Consider the following 19,894-nt stretch of genomic DNA (forward strand, 5'->3'; position numbering starts at 1 on the left):
TAAACGTGATACTGAATATCAAGGACATGTATGAGGCTGTCACAATACTGAGGAAAAGACTCATAACATCTGCGTCTTCATATCTGCTTCATTTAACAGTCTATTCAGCTTTAAGTATCAGAAAACCTAACTAACAGTGAATTCAACAAATACAAAGGCGTTGGAAAGCCCAGGGCTGCAGGTGTTGGTTTGAAAACAACTTCAAGGCAGATATCTCTGTGGCTCTTGGACTTTCCTTCATGGTTGTCACCTCATGGTGACATGAAGACTGCTGTACATCCAGGCACCTCATCACCATTCAAGGCAGAAAGAATGGGAAAGCAAGGAAGGGTACGGACAAGCTCATTTGTCAGGCTTTAGAAAGACAATAAATGCTTTCCCAGCAACCTCGCCCCCATCCTAGTGGACTTATTCTCAGGTCTTACTGGCCAGAAGTAGGTCACAGGGCCACATCCGCTACAAGGAATGCTGGAAAATCAGGGTTCAGGATTGGCATATTGGCTTAATCATCACAATTTACTGACGAGGCTGATCTCCACACCGCCCTGAATTAAACTATGGCTCTATGAGCAACAATGAAACAAGATATGGGCATTGAGTGGGCAATTAATTGTATCTCCATTTTGAGTCTCCATCTTGGGAAGGAGAAAATCATCCAATAAAGGGTTTTCTGCTCCTAATATCAAAAGCATCCACTACCTATAAAGTAACTGTTTTACAAATTCCCATACCTATAATAACAAACAAATAAAAATTGCTTAATCTTTTAAGTTCATACGCCTTGGTTTTTCTCTCTCTGTAGAGTCAGGTATAAATGGGCAGTCAATGGCTAAAAGGTGGGTGTGAAGTCTTGTTGTTGTGAACTCTGATCACAACTTGACCACTAAGAAGCTTTGAGGTGCAGCTTGCTGTTTCCCAGGCAGAAAAGCCATGTTAGCCATGATTCAAACCTTTAAGCTTCCAGACAGGGGAGAAGCCTCCTAAATGTGCTGTCTGCACGCTGCTCTCGCCACCTCCCTGCCCCTCCCTGATCAAACAGGCACATCCATTTAGCACCCTAGATGCCCTGCACCTACTGAACCTTCAGTGGCTCCCCACTGCTCTTAGGAAACAGCTGAAAACTCCTTACCAAAGCCCTCCATTCTGATTTGACCAGGCCGCCTTCTCCAACCTCATCTCCCACCAGGTCCCACCACACTTGCTATGCTCTGGCCACCCTGGCTCCTTGCCATTCCTTAAACAGTCCATACCCCTTGGTCTGTAATGGGCTTTTCGCAGCTCTTCATAGACTGGGCTTTCCCTATGCTTCAGATTGCAGCTCAAGCATCGCTTCTTCAGGGACACCTTCCCTGGTCACCCAACATAATGTGGGCCATGCCCAGTATCCCTCCATCACACTCTTCATTCCTCCATAGCAGGTATCACAATCCACAATTATCTCCTCTACTGGGAAGGCTTTCCTACCACCTGTCTCCATCACTAGAACAAACAGAAGTACTACGGGAGCGGAGACCTCATCTACCTCTTCACTGCTCTATCCCCAGTGCCCAGCACAGAGTAAGGGCTCTGGACTATTATTTTCGCCATCCTGGTTCCAGGACTTACCTGATTTGGTTGACTTGTTACTACCCTCTATACCACCAACTCCTCCATGTGGCCACCAAATGAACGTTGTAGCCCTAGGACCCGCTCCACTGCAATCCTGACCTTGGAACTTCCTCTCTCCCCAACAACTTCTCTTGCTTGTCACCCCACTCCCAGTCCTCTCTCATATACTGAAGCAGGCACACAGTGTGGTTAAAAGCACAGACTCTGGAGCCAAAAGGCCTGGGTTCAAATCTCAGCTTCACCATTGTCTGTATAGGCACAAATAAGTTGCTTCTATAGCTCCTGTGTGCCTCAGTTTCCTGTCATTAAGTGATAATAGTTGCATCTATGTAACAGAGTTGTAGTGAAGAATAAAAGTATACACATTAAGTGCTCAGAACAGTGCCTATATAAGTGCTAATAACTTAACGGTAATAAATGTAACTTCTGGCCGGACGCAGTGGCTCACCCCTGTAATCCCAGCACTTTGGGAGGCTGAGGTGGGCGGACCACCTGAGGTCAGGAGCTCAAGACCAGCCTGGCCAACATGGTGAAACCCTGTCTCTACTAAAAATACAAAAAATTAGCCAGGCGTGGTGGCAGGCGCCTGTGGGAGGCTGATGCAGGAGAAGCACTTGAATCTGGGAAGTGGAGATTGCAGTGAGCCAAGATCGTAGCATTGTACTCCAGCCTGGGTGACAGGAGTGAAACTCTGCCTCAAAAAAAAAAATAAATAAATATATAAAAATAAAAAATAAAATAAGTAAAATAAATGTAACTTCTTCTTATGAACACACTCTTTGTTCTCATTAGCATATGCACTCCCCTAGGCCCTTCTCATTTGATCCCAGTTCATTAGATCCCTCCATAATGTCCCATTTAATGTGTCCTTCAAATCCCAGCCAGAAGACCTGCAGTCCCATACCTGATCTGCCAACAACTTGATCTGAATTGCGTTCCTCCCCAGACCACTGTGTCCTGTTGGAGGAAGATGCTTTGGAAATTGTGTTCTCCTGGGCTTTACTCACTGCACACATCTTTACCAGCCTTCCTCTCCTCTAAACTGCTATATCACATAAATTGATTCTAAATGATATAGTTATCACCTTTGGTCACATCCACAGATGATATATAAGCATTGAGGGCAATATGTAACTTTTCTCAATACCCCAGGGAAGTCAACACAATATTAGGAGTATAGCAAATACAGTCTCTACCTATTAATTGGCTCTGGTCACCCCATCTCCTTTTAACTACACCTTTTCCCTCAAAAAAAGGAGGTGTCTTTAAACTACATCCTGCTTACTTGCTTAAACTGGATCCTGTGGTGTGAGGATCAGTGATTTCAAAACAAAAAGCTACTATTTCTTGTTCAAAAACAACAGGAAATCCTCTTTACCCCTAACCAAGCCCAAGTCACAAGGATAGGATGGCAGCAGGTGTGTCTGATTTCCAGTTAGCCAAGTCATGTTAGATTTATTGGTATTCAGTTCCAAATAACTAATATGTAACTTAAGCTCTTTGCAGAATTTTATTGTACTCTGGGAGAGGGGGGTCAACTTTCCCAAAACTTGGACACTCCTGGGAAAGAATTTAGGTGAGAAAACAAATGGAATCCCATGGACTTAAGTATTTTCCATAAAATCAAAAGAGACAGACTAAAAAGTCTAGATATTCCTTTAACAAAGCATCATCTACAAAATATTCAGGCAGGGCGTGCTGTCTCACGCCTGTAATCCCAGCACTTTGGGATTACACCAAAGAGGCGGGCAGATCACCTCAGGTCAGGAGTTTGAGACTAGCCTGGCCAACATGGTGAAAACCTGTCTCTACTAAAAATACAAAAATTAGCTGGGTGTGGTGGTAGGCGCCTGTAATCCAGCTACTCAGGAGGTCGAGGCAGGAGAATTGCTTGAATTCAGGAGGCAGAGGCTGCAGTGAGCCGAGATAGCGCTATTGCACTCCAGCCTGGGCAACAAGAGTAAGACTCCGTCTCAAAATCAAAAATAAAAATAAATACAATATTCAATAGTATATGTTGCTGTTTTCTTTTCCTTAGTATATATTCGTAACAGAAAGGTCTAGAAGCTACAGAGGCAAACAACAAATTGACCTATCTCATGACTCTGAAATAAATATGCCAAGTCATTCCTTTAGAACTCTATTGGTTTCATCTTGCACTGATTTTTGTGGCCTTTTGTGCAAAGGAAGGTCAGCGGAGTTCACTCCTCCCGAGGACAATTTCAGGTTTGCATAAATGAGCAAGTGTCCAAGAACCTGGAAAAACAAGTCCTTTTGCTTTGGTTTCAAAATGAGGCCCCATAAAGTTGCATGCTTTTCTCCTTTCCCTTCCGGAGGCTGCTCACATAAGATAGGTCTTAAGCTTCCCCAGTCTGGCTGGGGCATTTCCTCCGCCCGCCCCTGCCACTGCTCTTCCTTTAGCAGAGGTGCTGTGCCTCCTGCCCTGAGGATGATACATTCTTCTCATCTTTCTCAGAGGCAAAGCCTGTCTTTCAGACACACATGGGACCCCTTCTGACCTATCTCCAGCATCCTAATCCTCTTCATGTGGAGTATAGGGAAGGGAAAATGGACTAAAGTCCCTCCAAAGACTATTCTGGCATGTTTCCAGAGTCTCATTCTGCAACAAAAGCAGACACCAGGTAGGCTTCTTTCCAGGGCGTCCGATTCCTCCTGGTGAAGACTTGTCACAGGGCTTCTTAGTCCCGCTCCATTTGTTAGCAAAAGGGAAAGTGATAGATCCAGAGCATCCAAACAAAAAGGACACTCTTTTATTACAACAAAATAAGAATGCAAATCTCTACCCTGGAAGTAGTAAATTACAAGAGAGGTTAAAAAAAAAAAGCAAGAGCAAATTTACAAAGAAGGGATTTAATTTGGACTACTGAAATTTAATTTCTTTCTTCAGTGAAAGATAAATAAATAGAAGTAACCTTTCTTTACTAGTGTCAACATCAAGATGTAATGATGTAACACTATTGTAACATTATTTACTAGGTATGTGAAAACAAGGTCTGTATTTCTGAGTATCTGAAAATAATGGCAATCAACAGGCCTCAGATCACCAATTTTACAGGTTGGGTTCATATGCCATGTAAAAATCTAGAACCTAACTGACTGACTCTGAGACATGCACAGAAAGTGATCTACAAGTAAGGAGGTAGCCGCGGATGAGACTATGCTACACTACAAAAATGTGGTTACTCAGGTTCATGGCATCTCGGAGAGGAATCTGCAGAGCACCCATTCACTGAATTAATACTTAACATCTAAAGTTCTGCAGAAATCAGGGATTGCAATTTGGTGACTAAAATATCTTAAAATTCTTTAATAGGACTGTGGTAATAAGGTTTGCAACCAACATGGTGAGCTGAGATGACAGGCAAGGGCTTTGCTTGTTTCAAATACATGGAAAAACTGAGTGAGAGATCATTAACAACTTTTTAAATACTAAGAAAACATTCAAAATCACAAGAAATAAATCCCTGGGCCAGAACCAAAGACAGAACTCAAAGTCCGATGAGAGGAAGTTAAAGCTCTGAAGATGTAAAAGGCTATCGGAACATGAGATAAGCTTAGTGTGTAGGGGCCGAGATCCTGATGAACCCTGGAGAACAAAGGGTCATATCTCACCAACAAGAAATCAAAATTTCAAAACAGCTCCCATGTAGAGGTATGGCATCCAAATACAGAACACCCATGGAACATCAAGTTCCCGAGCCAAGAAAACAGTAACACTAGGCTGGGTGAGGTGGCTCACACCTATAATCGCAGCACTTTGGGAGGCCGAGGCAGGCGGATCACCTGAGATCAGGAGTTCGAGACCAGACTGGCCAACATGGTGAAAACCCATCTCTACTAAAAATACAAAAATTAGCCAGGCATGGTGGCAGGCCCCTGTAATCCCAGCTACTCAGGAAACTGAAACAGAATAATTGCTTGAACCCTTTAGGCAGGGGTTGCAGTGAGCCAAGATGGCGCCATTGCACTCTAGCCTAGGTAACAAAGAGTAAAACTCTGTCTCAAAAAAAAAAATTAAAATAATAATAATAATAATAATAATAACACTGGTCCAAAAGCTAGGACACCCATCGGGCACTAACTGAGGCAAATGAGAAAGTGCTGGGATTGTACAATCCTCATTGCACGGGACTCCCACATCAAACAACCTCTAATGAAGAGACTTACAGTGAAAGCTTAACACCAAACAAGAAACAAATTACCAAAAGAGACAGCCAACACAACTGGCAAAACCTGTGCCCAAGAGCTAGAAATAGAACAGTAAATAGCGGTTGTTCAGGAAAAAGTTACCATGAATTCAACTAAAGCTAGAGAGAACCATGTGTGTTGGAAAGCAGGATTTGGAAAAACTTGGAATATGCAAATAATTTCTCCCCTTATCAATGCTGAGTTAAGTTTCTAAGCAAGTACTTCATTCATTCATCCATTTGATATATATTTATTAAGCATTTATTGTGCATCAGGCTCCAATTACTCCCCCTTAGTCTTGGCTGGCACTGGCTCTGAGGATGGTTATTATCCAGTTCCACCCCTTAGCCCAAGATGACTCCACAAATATTGCAGCAACTACCGTAGATAAAATAGTGTCCTCACTCACAGAGGAGAGAAGGGAAATGAAAAAGACTTTAGTGCTGGAGTTCAGACAAATTATATACATGTGCCAAAATATAAAAGGAATTTAGGACACAAGCAAGCATCAAGAGGGAGATTTAAGAGCTGCAGGAACACGTGCTTCCAGTGGGGAAACCAGAAAACTCCCTGGGAAAGAGAGTGACTCTGCTGCACCCCATGGCAAGAGCAGGATTTTAGCGGGTTACCAAAAGATGGATCCACATACCAGAGCGGAAACAGCAGGAGCAAAGGCACGTGACCCAAAGGCACAGGGTGTACCCTGGCAGGAGCAGCCCACGCACACTACTATAAATGTCTACTGAATAGTAATAATACCAACAACAATAACGATCACTCCTCATGAGTAATAGGTAATAAAAATAAGGAGCAGTGAAAGGAGACCTAAAGGACTCAAATACCAGGGTGACCTTTTAAACTAGTGGGTACACACTAAACAATTTCAGCAGGGAAGTGGCATGATGAGAGCCATGCCTCAGTTAGATGCATTTGGCCACTATGCATGAGTTAAATTTGCAGGCAAAGAGACTGCAGGCCAAGGTCTGGAAGCTATTATAACACTCCAGATCCTCACAGCTGAGGTTACAGTGGTGGCTGCAGTCATCCAAAGGAATGGATAGGTACCGACAAAAATGAACAAATATGCAATTTTTATTAGCAATTCCTAGAATATAGTCATGTGTTGCTGAACAACAGAAATACATTCTGAGAAAGGCATCACTGGGCGATTTCATTGCTGTGCAAACATCATCATGGAATGTTCTTACACAAACCTAGATGGTACAGCCTACTACACACCTAGGCTGGATGGCACGGCCTACTACACACCTAGGCTAGATGGCAGAGCCTACTACACACCTAGGCTAGATGGCAGAGCCTAGGGTTCCCAGGCTACAAACACATACAGCATGTTACTGTACTGAATACCGCAGGCAACTGTAATACAATGATAAGTATTTGTGTACCTAAACATATCTAAACATAGAAAAGGTACAGGACAAATGGGGTCTTACAATCTCACGGGACTACTGTTGTATATGCAGTCCACGGTAGATTGAAACATTGTTATGTGGCACATGACTGATTTTAAAACTGGAGTTTTAACATAAACACAAATATCTGCATGAAAAGTCAGGAAAGAACAGCTCTAGCTATTTACTTCTTATTTTCGTGCTCAATGGATGCCATTCCACATTCCATCCAACAGCAGCACCCTGTCCTGAAAGGAGATAGCCGGGAAAGGCAGACTAATCTCAAAACAGAAGGAAAGAAAATTAAAATTCCAGTCTGACATACGAGCCTCAAAACCAATGTAGGGCACAGCAATATGCACTGCTGACCCTTGACTGATGATTCCGACCACACCTGATGATAAAATTATTAACTCTATGGCATGTTGCTGTTGTTTTTTTTACTGAAATCATTTCCCTTCTCCAGAGAACAGTGTGGCCCTGTTCAGACACAGGCTGGTGAGGAGGCCCCAGGTCAAATTGGCTTTCCTGCCTTATGTGAGGGCAGCGACGGCTGCCAAGGTTAACATTTATTTCTGCTATGAGTAGCCTCTACAGAACGTCAGCTTGAGGTTTCAACAAGCAAATCTTATTTATTTATTTATTTATTATTTTGAGTTTTGCTCTTGTCGCCCAGGCTGGAGTGCAATGCTGCAATCTTGGCTCACTGTAACCTCCGCCTCCCAGGTTCAAGCGATTCTCCTGCCTCAGCCTCTCTTGTAGCTGGGATTACAGGTGCCCACAACCACACCCAGCTAATTTTTGTAATTTTTTTTTTTAGTAGAAATGACGCTTTACCATGTTGGCCAGGCTGGTTTCAAATTCCTGACCTCCACCCACCTCAGCCTCCCGAAGTGCTGGGGTTACAGTACCCAGCCAAATCTTATTTAATGATCAGGAGAAGCAAGCTACAAAGGAGTATGTAGAAGGGAGGAATGGAGAACAAATCAAGTAAAATATGTAACAGTGTTCATGCCTGGACTGAGGGATCAACAACAATGGGAGAAGAAATCAGAGATGGAAACCATGAGAGGGTACGAACCACACTCTAGTTCCAGGGAAGGGCGTTTCAGGCAACGTGTTATGCAGCTATGTGCTCCCTGGAAAAGCAGCCACTCTCTCTCCCCCCACCAGAAAAAAGACACAAAGTGACAAGCACAGTAGAGGCCTCAGGGCAGCAATCGCTATGCTGAGCACAGGTAGCACGTTTCTGGCACCCAGTAAGAGGACAGTTTTCTCATAAAGAGCTCTTAGTAAGAAATAAGTCAAATGAAAATAAAGAGCTTCCTTGCAATTACTGGACAGCACACACCTGTGCAGCTCAGGGCCCTTTGGTAATCTCTGGAAAGGAACTCAGCTGATGGCCAATGTGTCATTCTCTGAGGTGAAAAAAGGAGCAAGAACACATATGTGAATTTTTCAGGTAAATTTACTTCTTCCACTTCAAGAGCCCAAATGTTAGCATTTTAACCACTGTGAAGGAACAATGTCCTCAAAATATATTAGCTTGAACCATATGAAATTAACCTTTTTGTATGTCAAAAATGCTCAAGTACTAACAATTTCACTTGGATCAATGGCAGTACATGTCCTCCAACTTTCTTCTACACAGGGGTAGGCAAATTTTTTCTTAACAGGATCACAGATATTTTAGGCTTTGAGGGCCAAGACACAAAAAAGAGATTATGTAGGTGCTTATATAACCATTTAAAATGTAACCATTTAAAAATATAAAAACCACCCTCAGCTCCTATAAAAATAAGCATAGGCTGGATCTGACCTATTGGCTACAGTCTGCAGATCCCTGTTATATAGGGTGCAGGTATAAACTTTATTCTGATGATGCTCACTATGAAAATTGCTAATTTCAGAGTAAAACTGTAACACCCTTGGAGATACCAACAATATCTGAAAATATGTGAAAAGCTGTTTACCCCAACACTGCTGGCTTTAATGCTGGCTGTTGATCCGAATCCCTATTCTATTATCAGCAATCCCTCCCTACTGCTATAAAATGCTACTGCTTTTAACTATCTGACTTACTTTACAAGCAATTGTCTGGGTGAGGACTTGAGGGTGGTTCTAACTTTTCTTTGCTTTCTTTTTTCTTTTTTTGAGACAGAGTCTTGCTCTGTCTCCCACGCTGGAATGCAGTGGTATAATCTCAGCTCACTGCAACCTGTACCTCCTGGGCTCAAGCAATCCTCCCACCTCAGCCTCCCAAGTAGCTGGGACTACAGGCACATGCCACCATGCCTGGCTAATTTTTATATTTTTTGTAGAGACAGGGTTTCGTCATGAAGCCCAGGCTGGTCTTAAACTCCTGGGCTCAAGTGATCCACCCACCTCAGCCTCCCAAAGTGCTGGGATTATAAGCATGAGCCTAGCCATAACTTTTCTATAAAGAAAAAAACTGAGCTGCACAAGGTAATGGCACTTAAAAGTGAATACGAATAAGCATAACTACAGAAAGGATATGGGAACAAAAGCACTATGGGGAATTACCCCAAATTTCCCCTGACTTAGAGCCAAAATTCCACAGGTTCCAAAGGAAAGCAACAAAAACAAATATCTATACAACTGGCCCAAGGCCAAAAGACTGCAGGGAGCAAGAAGTAAGTCTGAGACACACTGCCCTTCATAGAAATAAAGATAGATAATTAAAGGGAAGAATCATTTTTCTCCTAGGTTAATCAGGGGTAACGACAAATAGGAAAAGGCTACAACTATAGCAGTTTCCAAAAGACTGCCGGGAAAATGTCAGTGTTGTGAGACATCGAAGATCATCCCTGAGGGAACTGAAAGAGTTTCCTCCTTTGGAGAAGGCTAAGAAGTAAAAGCCAGGAACTCTCTCCCTAATACATATTAAACAGACACATACCCAGGGGACCTCTATTCTGGGTCCATGAATTTTGTGATTATAAAGGAATTCAAACAATCACTGCGAAATGTTTTTAATTTATGGCATTATTATTGTTTCAAATGTTATATATTGTGATGAAAAACGAAAGCTTAAAAAAATAAAAGCCTATAGAAGAATAGATACATTAGGCCAGGCATGGTGGCTCATGCCTGTAATCCAGAAACTTTGGGAGGCTGAGGTGGGTGGATCTCTTGAGCCTAGGAGGTCAAGACCAGCCTGGGCAACATAGCGAGACCCCATCTCTACAAAAAATAAACAAAATTAGCCAGGCATGGTGGCACACATCTGTAGTCCCAATTACACAGTAGACTAAGGTGGGAGGATCACTTGAACCAGAAGTTCGAAGCTACAGTGAGCTGTGTTCATGCCACTGGACCCTAGCCTGGGCAACAGAGCAAGACCCAGTCTCAAAAAAGAAAAGAAAAAGGAAAAAAAGAATGGATGCACTGAAACAGAAAAAGGAGATTGTTGATATACAATTCTGGTCTTATAGGGCCACTTGATTACAAAAATCCTAATTTAGGTAACATTTCTTACCATGCAATATTCAAAATTACCCTAGAGCAATCCATTCTCTTGTATTGCTAAACATCCTTATTTAAACCTTTAAAGCTTTTACCAATTCAGGACTCTGTGATATTCTACAATGAAAATTAAAGGGAAAAAAGCAAGAGAGAGACTGATCCCATACATACATGAGCTGCCTGGACGACAGTGAGCCTCCGGGTACCGTCTGCCCATAGTGACAGTCAACACATTGGTAGGGGCCTCTGCAGTTCCCAAGTCCTCAGGAAAGACTGAGATGGTTAGCTGCGGTAGGGGGAGACAAAAAAAAAAGGTAGAAACAAAACAGAGACTTAGGATAATGACAGCATTTTTTTTTTTCATTAAAATGCTAATGATGACCACAAATTTCCAGATAACCATGTTTATGAATTATTCATAGTCGCATGCAAGATGAAGTCTCCCTGTCACTGCAGGCAGGCCCAGGGCTTGCTGATGATTAGCATGTGGGCCCTGCAATAAGTGTGACAGAGGCACAGGTCGCTTCCAGCGACCAGGGCTGGCCCTCACTGGCCCCCATCAAAAGTCCAGGCAATCCCACCTGCATTTGCCTGATGTTTTTCCATTCTTCCTTAACATCAAGGAATAGCACTGCCTGGCTCTTTGCTGTGACATCTGAACTAAAATCCTGTAAAACTGTAAAAGCTTGAAAGGAAGAAAATTGTTTTTCTGTATTGGGGAGGTTAGATGTCGCGCTGATTGGGAAAAAAAATATTTTCAGTGACGTATAACATATAGAAAACGCACACACCACAATGGACAGCTCAATGTATTTTCCTAAACTGAAAACACACCAGATCAAAACCAGAACATTATCTGCACTGCAGAAGCCCCTTCATGTTCCCTTCTAAGGCTGACTCCTATGCAGAAATTATTTTTGCCCTTTTTTGTGGCCATCAAGTCGATTTACTGTCACTGTTGATTTTTTATTTAAAAAACATATGCAGAACACCTACTATACACCCAGCACCATGCTAAGCACTGGAGCTACAAAGATGAATAAGACACCATCTCTGTCTCTAAGGAAAGTGAAGTCTAGGGGAGCCAAAGGATGCACACAAACTGGCCACTATAGGGTTATGGGATGAGCAAAATCATTGAGCTTTATATCAAGCAAGGGTGTGTCTAGTCCAGAAATGGACAGGTCAGGGAGCGCTTCCAAGAAAAAGGGGTGCCTAGCATGTCCTAAGGCTGGGTAGGAGTTAGCCATGCTAGGGATGCAAGACAAGGCAATAGAAAAAAGAAAGGTAAGAAACCGCATGGTATAGTCCAGAATTGCTGGCCACTCTCTAGAGTGAGGCCTGCAGAATGAGGCCAGAAAATAAGCCTGGAGCCAGATGGCAACCATGTACACATCTCAAAGAACTCTGACTTTATCCTGGGTGTAAACAGCCACTGAGGGGTCAGATCTGGGTTTCAGATGTATGATTCTCTGGGTGGACTTGAAGGGGGCAGGGTAGAGGCAGGGAGACCTGTTTGGTTGTTACAATCATTCAGGGAGAAGGAAAGGGTGGAGATTAGAGCAACAGAAGTAGATAGAGAAGGGGAGAGAAGAATTAGTACTTGGAACCATCCAGAAACTCAAAGCGGAACTCTAGGTTTATTACATGTGGATGAATGGTAGTGACAACCAAGGTAGAGAATATAGGAGAAGAAATAAGGAATACAAGGAATTTAGTTTGGGGCATTAGAAATTGAGGCGTCAGTGGCTCACGCCTGTAATCCCAACACTTTGGGAGGCCAAGGCAGGCGGATCACCTGAGGTCGGGAGTTCGGGACCAGCCCGAACATGGAGAAACCCTGTCTCTACCGAAAATACTAAATTAACTGGCATGGGCATGGTGACACATGCCTGTAATCCCAGCTATTCAGGAGGCTGAGGCAGGAAAATCGCTTGAACCCAGGAGGCAGAGTTTGTGGTAAGCCGAGATTATGCCATTGCACTCCAGCCTGGGCAACAAGAGTGAAACTCCATCTCAAAAAAAAGAAAAAAAAAGAGAGAGAGAAATTGAAGCATGGAAGATTCAGGTGGGGATACTGAGATATTCTTGAGCGTAAAGCCTGGAGAAGCAGCCTGAGAAAAACATAAAGGCATAAAAGCGATTACAACATAGTGGGGAGCAGAGATCGTGTCAGTGAGTGGCGTCACTGCAGGAACATGGACAGAAGGAGAACATTACACGATCAGTGCAGAATCCTGGAGAACACACACAATAGAATGTGCAGAGGAAAACCATCTTTTGAAGACGACCCAGGAAGAATGGCAGAGAGGTACACGGGATAGAAAGAGATGAACAAAGATAAAAAATGAAAAATATACCTTTGGATTTGGCATTTAAGAAGTCACTGTCCACCTTGATGGAGAGCTGAGATAACACCTGGTGGAGGCAGAGATAACAGAATCAAGAGAACAAGTAGAAGAGCCCAGGAAGGGGAATGCATGGCTGCTGGAAGAGACTAAGTGCTCATAGCACATGGCTACAGGCTGAAAGACGCAGTTCAGAGGGAGGGGCTGAAAGTCCAAGAGGGAAGAGGTAAAGATGGTCTGAGATCTCAAAAGAGGTGGGCCAAAGGGTCAGGAGTACAGATGAAGGGGCTGACCTTGAAGAAGAAGGGGAGTCCACAACCCTCTGATATTAGAAGGAAAGTACAGTAGCTCCCCTTTATCCATGGGGGATGCATGCCTGAAACCATGGATAGAACCAAGCCCTATCTAGCTATACTATGTTTTTTCCCACAAGTATGTACCTGTGATAAAGTTTAATTTATAAATTAGGCACGGTAAAGAGATTAACAATGATACCCAATAATAAAATAGAGCAGGTGAATGTGGTCTCTATTTCTCATAGCTATCTTAGTGTACTGTACTGCAGGAAACTGCAATCACAGAAATGAAACTGGGTAAGGGGGGGCTACTGGAAAGATAAATCTGGCTATAATAAGGTCATAATGAACAGTATTGGGAATTTGGAGGCAATAGACCAAATGGCATCAATGTTTTCAGAAAATGGTCGGCAAAGTCTCTTTGTTGAGAATGATGTGACAAGTAAATGGTCTGAGGACATGGATCATGAAATTCTTGGTTTCTGGCAAGCTATCCCCCAAAATTAAAGTAGTCTAAGTCTGTTTTAAGGTACACAAACAAACAAGGCAGTTTGTACCAAGATAGAAAAGAGCATTTGTAAGTTCTACCCCTAAGAGTAGAACTTCAGAGTATCAAAAAATACTATATAAGGCCCGGTGCGGTGGCTCAAGCCTGTAATCCCAGCACTTTGGGAGGCTGAGACGGGCGGATCACGAGGTCAGGAGATCGAGACCATCCTGGCTAACACGGTGAAACCCCGTCTCTAGTAAAAAATACAAAAAACTAGCCGGGCGAGGTGGCGGGCGCCTGTACTCCCAGCTACTTGGGAGGCTGAGGCAGGAGAATGGCGTAAAACCGGGAGGCGGAGCTTGCAGTGAGCTGAGATCCGGCCACGGCACTCCAGCCTGGGCGACAGAGCGAGACTCCGTCTCAAAAAACAAAACAAAACAAAACACTATATAAGCAAAAGATCTGGAAGATGTTTTTTCTTAAAATGATCTTGGGTTTTGGGTGTCAACATTTCCAAAGGTGTACATATAGTTTCACTAAGCAAAACTATTACCCGCCATCTTTTTTTTTTTTTAAAGATGGAGTCTCGCTCTGTTGCCAGGCTGGAGTGCAATGGCGTGATCTCAGCTCACTGCAACCTCCGACTCCCTGGTTCAAGCAATTCTGCTGCCTCAGTCTCCCGAGAAGCTGGGATTACAGGCACGTGTCACCACACCCAGCTAATTTTTGTATTTTTAGTAGAGATGGGGTTTCGCCATGTTGGCCAGGATGGTCTCAATCTCTTGACCTTGGGATCTGCCCACCTTGGCCTCCCAAAGTGCTGGGATTACAGGCATGAGCCACCGCACCCAGCCCCACCCACCATCTTAGAAAGCTTCTTGAATTGCTCCAATTCAAAAGTCCTTCCTACCATGGATAAACTACTGAAAATGAAAAACAGGCAGACATTTGAAAGTAAAGGAAAGAAGGAGGGGAGAATGGGTTCGCAGTGGCACCTGCTACTGAGACTTCCTAGCTGCCTCTTAAAACAGCAGTTGTGCCATTCCACTGTGATCTCCTGAACGCTTTTCCATCTAGGATTTTAGCCAATTCAGAAATGGAGTGGAGTGACTTTATACTTGGAAAGTATCCCAGTAATGCCAAAAGAGCAAGATTCATTAGAAACCCGATGCAATGGAAAACACCTGGAAAAGCAGCTTTTAGGTTCCCCAGATAGCCTTTGTGATCTCAAAAACTCTAAGCCTGCTCTGCAGTTTGTCTATTCTGTTAACAGGAACAAGATCCAGGCCATTTCTGGAACTTGAAAGGATTTTAGAACCAATGCTATCTGCACTGAAGTCAGTCAGGACAGAGGTGGTTTCAAAGGCATCAGATGCCTACTAACTGGACCATCTCTGTATCCTCGGGGCATAGGATGTAGTAAGCAGTCAATAAATGTGAAATAAATCAATAAACCAATACATTAGTGAAGAGCTTTCACAACTAGGAGGTAAGGAGGCCAATTAAATGGTGAGAACAGAAATAGTCTTTCTATTTCTTCTTTTCCTACCCTAACTGACTCAAAGCAAAGCTGCAAATCACATTCAGCTGCACTTACTTTTCACAGAAGAAAATCTTTATGAACTCATAAATAAGAACTTGTAAGTAAATACTGCATGTTAAGTGGGAGGATTCAGAAAGTATGAAAAACAAGATGCCTCTTAAATGGGAAAATAGATGGGTATGAACATTTTGAGGACACAAAGCAATAGAAATTGCAGACTTTACATCTGTCTGCCTTCTTTGTCATCCTCCCCTGTGAAGGACAGGACATCATTACTCTCACAGCATGGTGCCTCTCCTCCCAGATGCTCATTCACACAACCCGCTTAGGTTTAACCCGCTGGAGCAATAAGATAAATAGTCATGAGATAACCAAGTCTCGCTTCCTTGAAAATTTTAAAAATTCACCTTGGTTGCAAGTCTGTTTTAGTCCTAATATATATTTCTATTACTCACGATTTTACTTCTTTTATAATAAAAGAAGCCCTGAGGTATCATGATCATACTGAACACATTTTATTTTATTTTATTTTACTTATTTATTTATTTATTTAAGATGGTTTCTTTCACTCTTGTCCCCCAGGCTGGAGTGCAGTGGTGCAATCTCGGCTCACTTCAACCTCCGCCTCCCGGGTTCAAGTGATTCTTACATCTCAGATACGCGAGTAGCTGGGATTACAGGCGTGCACCAACACACCTGACTAATTTTTGTATTTTTAGTAGAGACAGGATTTTACCACATTGACCAGGTTTGTCTTGAGCTCCTGACCTCAAGCGATCCACCTGCCTTGGCCTCCCAAAGTGCTGGGACTACAGGCGTGAGCCACCATGCCTGGCCTGAACACATTTTATATTACGCAGCAACACAAGGTAATATTCGTCTAAAAGTAACTTTAATAATAAAGCTTCCAAAGGTGAGGAACAGTTTTTTTTATTAGTATGTACCATGTGACATTTTTCTGAATTGTTAAAAAATAACTTGATCCTGAGAACATCAAATCTGATCGTGTCCATCTGAGTAGCAATATCTTGGGAAGGAAACCAATCTTTGAGACTTCTTTCTACTCTTAAGAACGCTAAGAGCAAGATAAATATACGCTACTCACTTGAATGTAAGCCATCAAGGAAAGGAAGGGAATATATTTGCCAGTCTACAAAGTGTTTAGTGTGCAGCTTTTTAATTACTACATTTACGGTACTAGCCATAATATATTCACTACCACAAATGCTCTACAAGGTCATTAATCCTCAACAAATACATTAATGCTTCCCTCCTCTCCTACAAGTTCTTATTATGCTGATGTGGGACAAAAATGCCAAGAATTCTCTCCAAAGTAAACATTTCATGTCAACAGGGCCACTAATTCTACTATGCTCATTTCACTATTTTTAAGATATATAATAGCTCTGCTTAAGCATTTCCTGTTGTTGACCTAAAAGATAAATTTGTACACAAAAAAATTTTAAATGGCTTTGCTTAAAGCAACATTTATTAATAGAAAGGTGACGCAAGCTATCTAAAAGGTTGCTTATGCTCTTCCAAAATAATATATTCTATAATTCAATAATTATAATTCTCTGCATCATTCTGCAGTTACAGTACAATATAATTTCTGCTTTTTAAAATCTCCAGGAATAGGCCGGGCACAGTGGCTCACACCTATAATCCTAGCACTTTGGGAAGCCAAGACAGGCAGATCACCTGAGGTCAGGAGCTCGAGACCAGCCTGGCCAACATGGCAAACCCCGTCTCTACCAAAAATACAAAAATTAGCCGGGCATGGTGGCAGGTGCCTGTAATCTCTCCTACTTGTGAGGCTGAGGCAGGAGAATCACTTGAACCCAGGAGGCAGAGGTTGCAGTGAGCAGAGATCATGCCACTGCACTCCAGCCTGGGTGACAGAGCGAGAGACTGTCTCAAAAAATAAAATAAAATAAAATAAATAAAAATTTTAAAAATCTCAAAGAATAAGACATTGAAAATGATTGTGATTTTCAAAACAGTTGAGGGATTACCCATTTAGGTATCAAAATGGGTTTAATTTCAACCATAGCAGATTAATTTTTTTTTCTAAAAGGTAATGCCTTCTTCAGAGAATCCAGAATGTGATTAATCTTTGGTGACACAGGATCATCAACATGACTATAAATTACTTGCTCTGCTGGAACATGAGAATACTAACTCCAAGGAAAAGGAGTGGCAGCAGTTACTGGGCAGGAGCTGGGTTTCTACCACCACAAAGAAAGCTGGATGGGGAGTTACTACTAAGGCACAGGGTGCAATGAGAATCAAAAGGAAGAGACTGCTGAAGTTCTCACAACAGGGAGAGCACAGATATAAGTACACTCTGGAGAGCTCAAGGGGAAATCCAAGTTACAGAGCCAGGTCTGAAGTCAAGAGCTGTGGCTGATTAGAGTCAAGGTCTGAGTTGGAGATAAACTGATGGCGAATAGAGGGAGAGAGTGTAAGGTTGGCTTTGTGTGTATCCTGCTGGTAACTGGGTTTAACCTGCCCATTAAAGGCCAGTGGCAAGACAGCTGTTCTCAGAAGCTTCTGAGGCAACAGAGGCCTGTTTATTCCTCTACTCAAAGGCAGATGGCTGCTAGGCTTTGGGGATATTTGTCTGCCTTTCGTAGTCTGGCTATCTCCTCTCCTTTGCCCTAAAGAGTTGCATCTCATTTCTGTTACAGTACCAACCTTTCCCTTCTTCAACTCAGCTACAATTTTGGAATTCAGATAAAATAATGAAGTACAAGAGAACAAAACTTAAAATACCAAGCTCCAGATAAGATCTGAAGGGCACAGGGCACGGCCTCTGTTGTGATGCCTTTTTTGTTTATTTCTTGGTTCTTAGGGAATTCAAACAGTGTTTCTTAAGCAGAACTCATCTGAAGTGATTTAGCCAAGCCTAAAACCTGCCCGGAGTGTGTTATTTCTAAGTGACCACTGTGATTTAACAAGCACCTCCTTTGGAGAAATTCAATAAGCAGAATCTCCAGAAACACAACAAAACCAGTTGCCCTGATGTGAAGATTCTAGAAATGTGGGAACAAACTCAGAACCTGAAGAAGGGGTAGGCCTTTACCACTGCATACATTAAGTAGCTATGGGCAAATCAATTAGCCTTCTAAGCCTCATCTGTAAAATGGGCTAAGGATATCAGCCTTGCAAAGGTATGAATGAGAACGAAAGGAAAGGCTCAGAAGAGATCTACAGATGTGAATTACACCTTAATTAAGTACATAACCCCCTACAACACACAGATCTTTATTTAGACCTGATAAGGTCTTGTGCCTAGTAGTTTCCATCCAACTCTCGCAACCTCAGATAAGATTCTTTTTCCAAATTATTTCCATAGAACATTATTTTTGGCTAATAAATATTTTTAACTTCACTGCTCATATAGGAAGAACAACTACTACTGAATTTTCAGAGTAAAAAAAAACACTAGAATGTAAAAATTCCCCATTATCATTTTCCCATTTTGTTTTCTCTTAACAACTTCCTATTCAAGTTCTTTTCTCTTTTTCCCATTTTTCTTTATAGCATCTTTGTGGAACTTATTTTCTCACTTTAAGTTCAACCCTTGCAATAACTGTAACTAAGAGCTGTAATGTAATTTAGCAGTTTACAAGGCACCTTCACATACATTATTTCCCTTAAATTTCTTCTATTCTTTTTGTTTCTTGTCTTACTTTCAGAAATACAAACAGAACTTTCTAAAATCAGCAAAGAAGCAATTTTTCTCCTTCCAGCTGCCAACATACTAATACACAATACTTCGCAGAGTTGTCCAAAGCAAGTCAGACTACATACAGTATACCTAAATCCTGACACATCCAACTCTCCTTACAAATAATTTTTTTTCTCCCTGGTAATGGTCTCTTGAAGTTAAAATATAGTGAGAAATGTGTAAACGTACCAATATATTAAAATAAGAAAAGTAAATGCCTTTAAGAATCATGAAAAATAATTAATAATAATTTTTTAAAAAACAGCAGGAGGCCCAGTGAGGTGGCCCACACCTGTAATCTCAGCATTTGGGAAGCTGAGGTAGTAGGATCACTTGAAGCCAGTAGTTCAAGACCAGCCTGGGCAACACAGCAAGACCTCATCTCATCAATTAAGCAGTCAATCAATATGCAAGCAAGTCAGGTATTATGGCCCATGCCTGTAGTCTCAACTACTTGGGAGGCTAAGGCAGGAGGATTGCTTGAGCCCAGGAGTTCGAGGCTGCAGTGAGCTATGATGGTGCCACTGCACTTCAGCCTGGGTGACATAGCAAGACCATCTCTAAACAAACAAAGGAATAAGAGGTTGAAAACATTAGCAGAAAGAAAAAGAAGGAATAAAGTTGTTATTTTTGCTTCCAGTAAAATTTCCATCATCTATCTTACCAGAGCTGTTTTTCCCCAAGCTCTGCATTAAATAATCTGATCATTAAATCTGTGAAAACCACAAGGGATGTGCCCATCTCATTAAAAAAGATGATCATTTGAGCT

The 19,894-nt window shown here is 42.2% G+C and overlaps 1 protein-coding gene across 47 annotated transcripts in view; it reads right to left on the reverse strand.

The window, feature by feature from the left end:
• APBB2 (amyloid beta precursor protein binding family B member 2) overlaps positions 1 to 19,894 on the reverse strand; it is a 409,320-nt gene that overhangs the window by 242,407 nt on the left and 147,019 nt on the right. For 29 of the 47 annotated variants that reach the window (XM_065544916.1, XM_074039655.1, XM_074039634.1 and 26 more), the window contains one exon: positions 10,887 to 11,001. The exons of 10 other annotated variants lie outside the window; for them this stretch is intronic. In XM_065544916.1, coding sequence (XP_065400988.1) covers positions 10,887 to 10,932 — 46 coding nt within the window. In that variant the 5' untranslated portion in view covers positions 10,933 to 11,001. Of the gene's footprint in view, positions 1 to 8,580; positions 8,648 to 10,886; positions 11,002 to 19,894 lie in introns of all 47 variants that reach the window. 8 more of the 47 variants (XM_074039661.1, XM_074039639.1, XM_074039653.1 and 5 more) reach the window with 1 other exon arrangement.

The sequence above is a fragment of the Macaca fascicularis genome, chromosome 5 (genome assembly GCF_037993035.2).
Source record: "Macaca fascicularis isolate 582-1 chromosome 5, T2T-MFA8v1.1".
Classification (NCBI taxonomy): Eukaryota; Metazoa; Chordata; class Mammalia; order Primates; family Cercopithecidae; genus Macaca; species Macaca fascicularis.